At 38.0% G+C, this 6,757-nt stretch overlaps 1 protein-coding gene across 3 annotated transcripts; it reads right to left on the bottom strand.

The window, feature by feature from the left end:
• Positions 1–2,253: 2,253 nt before the first annotated feature.
• On the bottom strand, positions 2,254–6,757 carry LOC111947447. 3 transcript variants are annotated; one of them, XM_023954973.1, is made up of 4 exons: positions 6,111–6,757; positions 3,526–4,583; positions 3,124–3,440; positions 2,254–2,736 (listed from the first exon to the last, which is right to left on the bottom strand). In XM_023954973.1, exons 1-4 carry the CDS (start codon positions 6,432–6,434, stop codon positions 2,378–2,380), a joined length of 2,058 nt encoding a protein of 685 aa, XP_023810741.1. In that variant the 5' UTR covers positions 6,435–6,757; the 3' UTR covers positions 2,254–2,377. The 3 variants fall into 3 exon arrangements, with proteins under 3 accessions (XP_023810741.1, XP_023810746.1, XP_023810745.1); XM_023954978.1 differs by having other exon boundaries at positions 3,273–3,440; XM_023954977.1 differs by lacking the exon at positions 6,111–6,757 and having other exon boundaries at positions 3,526–4,769.

Here is a 6,757-nt window from a genome sequence, read left to right as displayed (position 1 = left end):
GCCTCTCTTTAGTATTACTATAATAACATATTGTAAAATGTGATACTTTATCATTTTGGACGGCTGCTGCAGGAGAAGGAGGGTCAGCCTCTGATCTGCCCTGCGTCATGGAGGCCTTTAATGTCTTGCTCAAGGACACTTCATCCAGTGAAAGGGTGCTCTCCAATCAGCATCCCCGCCCTAACTCCCTTGGAGACGGCTCTCAGACAAAACCGTGCCACGCTCCGTCGTCTTCCTCAAAGATAACGAATACATCTTACTTTGATTTTGATTGATTTGTAAGATTTCATTTGATTTATTGTTAAAAAGGATTAATAATTTCCACTCCATTAGGACGCTGTGGTAATTGATGAATGGCAGCATCACAAGAGATGAGAAATTACATTAAGTTTCATTAAAATTTCATTACGTGTCTCAGAGTGTTCGGTTGCAGCTCAGTGTTGATGTGAGCTGCTGGCTTTTTCTGATGTGACAGTCTCTGTGGATTAGCTGCTCTGCCTCAACTCAACACTGGAAAACAGGATTTTTATGATTTTCACATAAAACGACTTTGGGCTTTAAGATGTTAACACATTTTGTGTTTTCTTGGGGAGTCAATGCAGCAGCTTTTTGTCTAAATCTTTCTAAATGCTCTGATGTTAACAAAAAAAAAGCAGGGTTCCTTCCTAAGGTAGTAAAAAATTAGGTTTAAATGCGTCAAAGTTATCAAGTTACAAATGGCTTTTTGGGGTAAATTAGATTTGTAAATGTCACACAAACCAAAATATGTTGCTTCAGTGAGCAAAGTGGGAGTTTAAAAGTGGTTCTTTCCCTATGAGAAACAAAAAGTCTCAGGCTCACAGTTTTAGCAGCTTGTTTGTCTTATATTTACTCATCTTTGTGACATTGTCTGTAGGACTGGTTGAATGTGAGAGTCAAAAGTTCTGTGAGGGCGCATGCTAAACGACAGATGGAATACCAGGTTACCAATCCCACCGGGATCTGATGAACATCTTTGTTCAGACCAAAGGGCAAAAATATCCCTTCCTCTGTGAAATAAATTGAGAGGGTTGCGTCAGGAAGGGCAACCGGCGTATAACATTGCCAAGTTAACCATGCGACTCATCCTCGAAAGAGAGGTTGTTTCGCTGTGGCAACCCCTGATGGGACAAGCCGAAAGAGAACGACGAGTTTACGGTGGCGGAGAACCGCTATTGCAGCAAAAAAAAAAAATAAAAAAAAAAAATAACTGCAAATAAGAAAGAAAAGCTGCGAAAAATAACCGCCATCACAGTAAAAACAAAAACAAACAAACAAAAAAAAACTGTCCTAACATAAGAAAGCTACAATGGGAGTGAATTGGGGATTGTTTTGCCGACAGGTCTCTGTCTGCCAGCCAGCCAGCAGCCCAGGAGCTCGCTCACTTGTAGGCAGAGACCCGCTTGTTGCATTTTTTCCTATGATGGAGGAAATATGTTAAGAAAATTCAGCTCAAAATTACATTTCTGAGTATTTCTTTAATCAGATCATTGTGAATTAGGAGCAGACGAAAAGATGCTGTTTGAAAAAGAGCTTGTTTGTGCCAAAAAATATATTTGGTGAATAACAAGCTCTCAGTAATGGGGAGGGGAATTGGGGGGGGGGGGGGGGGGGTACTCTGCACCAGTGGTCTCTCCCAAGACTCAGAGGTAAATTTCCAATGAACTACTGCGACTCTGCAGAAACTATATCCTAGAAAACTACACAGTTTTTTTTTATTTTATCCAAAAATGGTATAATCCTAATTAAAAGACGATTAGAAAGGCCTTTACAGTGGATGATCAAAGAGAAGCTTTAAACAAGCTATACCTGGACCTCCTCTCCATTCTAAATTCACTCATGAAAAGTGTACAACTTTTTTGTTATTTTCTCTATTGTTACAATATTTCATTTATTTATTTTTATATAGATATAACGCACAGTGCTTATTTCATTCACATCTTTCAGTTTACTTCCTGTTTTTTGGTTCATTGAAGTGTGGCTTTCCATTCACACTGAAGTGAACTGCACCAGAATACATTAGCAAGTGAACCGAGAAGTTAATTTCCAGAGGTGTAAAAAGTACTCAAAAATTTTACTCAAGTGAAAGTACAAGTACTTAGGGAAAATTTTACTCAATTAAAAGTAAAAGTATCTGGCTAGAATCTTACTTGAGTAAAAGTAAAAAAGTACTCCATTAAAATTGTACTTGAGTATTAAGGAAGTAAAAGTAAAAGCAAGAAAGAAAACTAGAGATTCTTGTTTAAGCTTTTAATCTCAAAAAACATTAAATGAAATGCATACAAGGTTTTATCCTGCTTTAGAACTGTTTGTATTTAATTATCAAACTATAAGACAGACAATCTAATGCCAGTACACGCTACTCAAAGTTGTAAAACCTCAGATTTAACTTCAGTAGAAGCTGATTCTCAAAATTGTTAGTGTCAAGCCTAGCTCTTTTGGGGCTGAAAAGCAATCCTGCAGTGCTGAAAAGCCTCTCACAGGCAGCCGATGCGGGAAGAGGTGTATTAGTCTTGATAGAGAGGCTGCAAATAGCAGGAAACGTGAGCAGAGACTCCCTGGTGTCTGAAACACAGGCCAGATATCCATCCAACTCTTTGCTGGCTTCATGTGTTGTCGGTTTCAAAGAAGCGAAAAAATCTTCATCATCAGATGAACTGTTGGCCAATTCCTTCTTGTGGTCCAAAGGCTCCAGATGCACTCTGATGTAGTCCATGCCTACAAGCACAGTGAGCAGACACAAAGAAAAGTTTGGTTGAGGGGCTTCTGACTGGGAACAAATTTTATGGATTTTGTCATTAACTACATTTACGTGCAGTCATCTACATCTAAAATCATGCAAATCCCTTATTTTAGCATAAAATCTAACTGCATTTCCAAACCACATATGATACATATGAGTTTGGTTTCAAGAAACACTGAGGGATAACTACAACCTGCTGCAAGAATACTTTACATCAATATTCATATTGAGATCACAGCCAAAGATGGGATATAACATTCCTAAAAAGTGCAAAAATAAATAAATAAAAGAATAATTTTGGTATGGCTCAAAGGTTGCCCAGATTAGAATTCGTCAAGTGTATGTTGCTTGCATTCATTTACCTCGTTTTATGATGGTTTCATCATTTGTCCAAGAGGTCCGAAATTTAGGGAGAAGGATGGCAGCTGCTATGATCTCAGGATCTTCAAACATATGCTTGAATCGTGTTTGGATTCCTTGTTGTAGGGCATCCACAAGTGGGTCACAGTACCTGAGAGAATGGTGGAGTCGCTGAAGTTTCAAGCTTAACTGATGGACACTAGGCAGCAGCCACCCCAGCTGTGTATTCGTTTCCGCTTGCAAGATGTCGAGTACTTTTGCAACTGGACGCATTGTGTTGGCCCACTCTGTCAAGAACAGCATTTCTGCTGGATTAAACCTACAGGAGAAATCAGCATAATCAAAGAGTATTAAACAAAAACAACCCACATTTGTTTACATCGATAGAGGGGAAAAACACTTACATTGGAACCTCAAGAGAGGTGCATATATTCCGAAGTGCGCCTTCTCCTGCTTCTTTGCAAATTTGAAGAATTCTGTCAACAGCCATAAAAGTTGAATTCCACCGCGTTTGGTTTGGCCTTAAAAGCTGAAGCCGGCTTTCTGATTCAACAGCTTCAGCTGCTAGAGCCGATCGGCTGCTTTTATTCCATAAAGCTTGGCATTTGCCAAAGACAGATCTGTAGAGTTTCTTGTAGTGTTCATTTGAGAGAGCTTTTTGGGCATCAACGCTTGAGACTAGGTTAAGTAAGTGACAGGCACACTTTTGATGTTTTGGTAGCTGGAATTCGAAGCCATCGTCTTGGTCCAGGACTCGTGAGGCATCTTGGAATTCCACACCATCACTTCCCTCACCACAGCCTTCAGAATCAGTGTCATCACTTTCACACCTTCTTGCCTCAGTCTCGATATCATTGTTTTCCACACCAAAAACTCTGAAAGCCTTCATAAAGTTGGAACCACTGTCTGTGGTTGTGCAAACAACCTTGTCACGTATTTCATACTCTGAGTGGATATCATTCATGGCACTGGCCAGTACCTCAAAAGTATGAGAGCCCATTAATCTTTTGCAGGCAAGTGCAGCGGAATGTCTTTCAAGACTTCCAGGGTTGATCCAGTGAGCAGTTACACCAATGAATGACTTTCTACGTGCAGTCCAACAATCCGTTGTGGTTGCAATCCATTCAACTTCACTCATGGCAGCAGTCACTTTCTGTTTCATGATCAGAGCAGCTTCAGCTATCTTGGAGCGTAAAGTAGGCCTTGTAATGACAGAAATGCCAGGCTGCAGTGTACTAATCAGCTCTTTAAATGATGGCAGATCAACAGTGCTGAAAGGATGAAGTCCTTGAATGATGTACCTTAATATAGCTTTGTTCACAGTGACTGGAGACACATGTTTGACTGGGAAAACTGAGTCAACTTTCAGTTGCTTACTGCTGGAAGCATGGGTGGAGGTCCCGATCTTTCTCTTCTGTGCTGTCAATTTAGAGTAGTTTTTGAGGTAATTTGGGTGCATTCTCTGTAAAAACAACAAATAAATATTTATATTGTATGCAATAAATGTAACAATTACACATACACTCTCTGATTACAGCATTAAAGGGTTAGTTCACCCAAAAATGAAAAGATGTCATTAATGACTCACCCTCATGTCGTTCCAAGCCCGTAACACCTCCGTTCATCTTCGGAACACAGTTTAAGATATTTTAGATTTAGTCCGAGAGCTTTCTGTCCCTCCACTGAAAATGTATGTACGGTATACTGTCCATGTCCAGAAAGGTAATAAAAACATCAAAGTAGTCCATGTGACATCAGTGGGTTAGGTAGAATTATTTGAAGCATCGAAAATACATTTTGGTCCAAAAATAACAAAACCTACGACTTTATTCAGCATTGTAGCGTCACTGCGAAGTCGTGAACGCGGATTGACAACAGACCCGGAAGAGAATACAATGCCGAATAAAGTCGTAGGTTTTGTTATTTTTGGACCAAAATGTATTCGATGCTTCAAAAAATTCTAACTAACCCACTGATGTCACATGGACTACTTTGATGTTTTTATTACCTTTCTGGACATGGACAGTATACCGTACATACATTCTCAATGGAGGCACAGAAAGCTCTCGGACTAAATCTAAAATATCTTAAACTGTGTTCTGAAGATGAACGGAGGTCTTACGGGCTTGGAACGACATGAGGGCGAGTCATTAATGACATTATTTTCATTTTTGGGTGAACTAACCCTTTAATAAAACTGACATTTGCAGCCAATTGCACACTTTATAATGTTAAATACTTGTTGATTTTAGAAATACAGTAGCATTTAGTGACAATCAAACATTAATTTTATTTCTGATTATATTGACAAAAACACAGGACTGTAAGGCTGACATGACAGGGTGAATTGATTTCATTACATTAGTTTTGATGGTAACACTTTTACAATAAGGTTCGTTAGTTAACTACATTAGTTAACATGAACTAATAATGAACTGCACGTATACATGTTAATTTCAACATTTACTAATACTTTATATCTTGTTAACATTAGTTAATGCACTGTGAACTAACATGAACAAACAATGAACATCTGTATTTCTATTAACTAACGTTAACAAAGATTAACAGATACAGTAACAAATGTATTGCTCATGGTTATTTAATGTTAGTTAATACATGAACTAATCAACCTCATTGTAAAGTGTTACCGTTTTGACAATACAACATGTTTGGAAAAAAATTTCTCGCTTGGTTTTCTTGTGTTTTGCATGAATTCAAACACAATGAGAGCACGGAATGATAATGATTATTCAAAGCTGCAATAGGCGCCAAATTTCCCGTGGACCTAACGTTACCAATTACAAATGCATTTTAGCATTTTATTACGTGAGCCTTATATTGTCAATCGCATGCATTAGTGAAAATAGGCCTACTACACATATAAAAGGCGCGCCATCAACGTCAAAACATGCACACCCAAAAAAAAAAAAAAAAAAAAAAAAAAAAAAAAAAACTATCAGTAAAACAAAATACTTAATGTACTTACCTCAATATGCTTCCTTAGGTTTGATGGCGAACTTTTGAAGGCCGATATTTCTTTATTAAGCGGGAGACAGAGGACACATTTCATCTTGAATGAATCTTTATTTACACCACTTAAAGAAAAGAATTCGCGAAGATACGGCCACGGGTGCTCTTGATCCTGTGGCTGATTTTGGACTGTGCTGCTCGCAGCTGCTGATGAATCACATACTTCCTCCATTTTCTTCCACTGATTGACTGTTATAATTTCCCTAATTTCCAGGTCAAGGTGCTGTGCATTGTGGTAATAGATGTGACATGACGTCACTTCCAAAGGACCAATGAACATGTCTGACCAATTTCATATAATGTGAAAACGATTTTCATAGGCAGAATAAATAACATTTAAATTAAACTGGGCATCAGCGCAATTCAATTGGTTTGGTAATAGCAAGGGAAAATAGAATGAAGTGATCTCCAAAAAATAAGTACTTTTTGACTGTAAATAAAATTGTAAGGAGTAAAAAGTACTTTTTTTTCTAAAAAAATGTAATTAAGTAAAAGTAAAAGTATTGATTTTTAATTGTACTCAAGTAAAGTAAAAATCCCCAAAAATAATACTTAAGTACAGTAATCAAGTAAAATTACTCAAGTACTTTACACCTCTGTTAA

Source organism: Oryzias latipes, chromosome 1, assembly GCF_002234675.1.
Source record: "Oryzias latipes chromosome 1, ASM223467v1".
Taxonomy (NCBI): domain Eukaryota; kingdom Metazoa; phylum Chordata; class Actinopteri; order Beloniformes; family Adrianichthyidae; genus Oryzias; species Oryzias latipes.
This window is presented reverse-complemented; position numbering and strand designations above follow the sequence as displayed.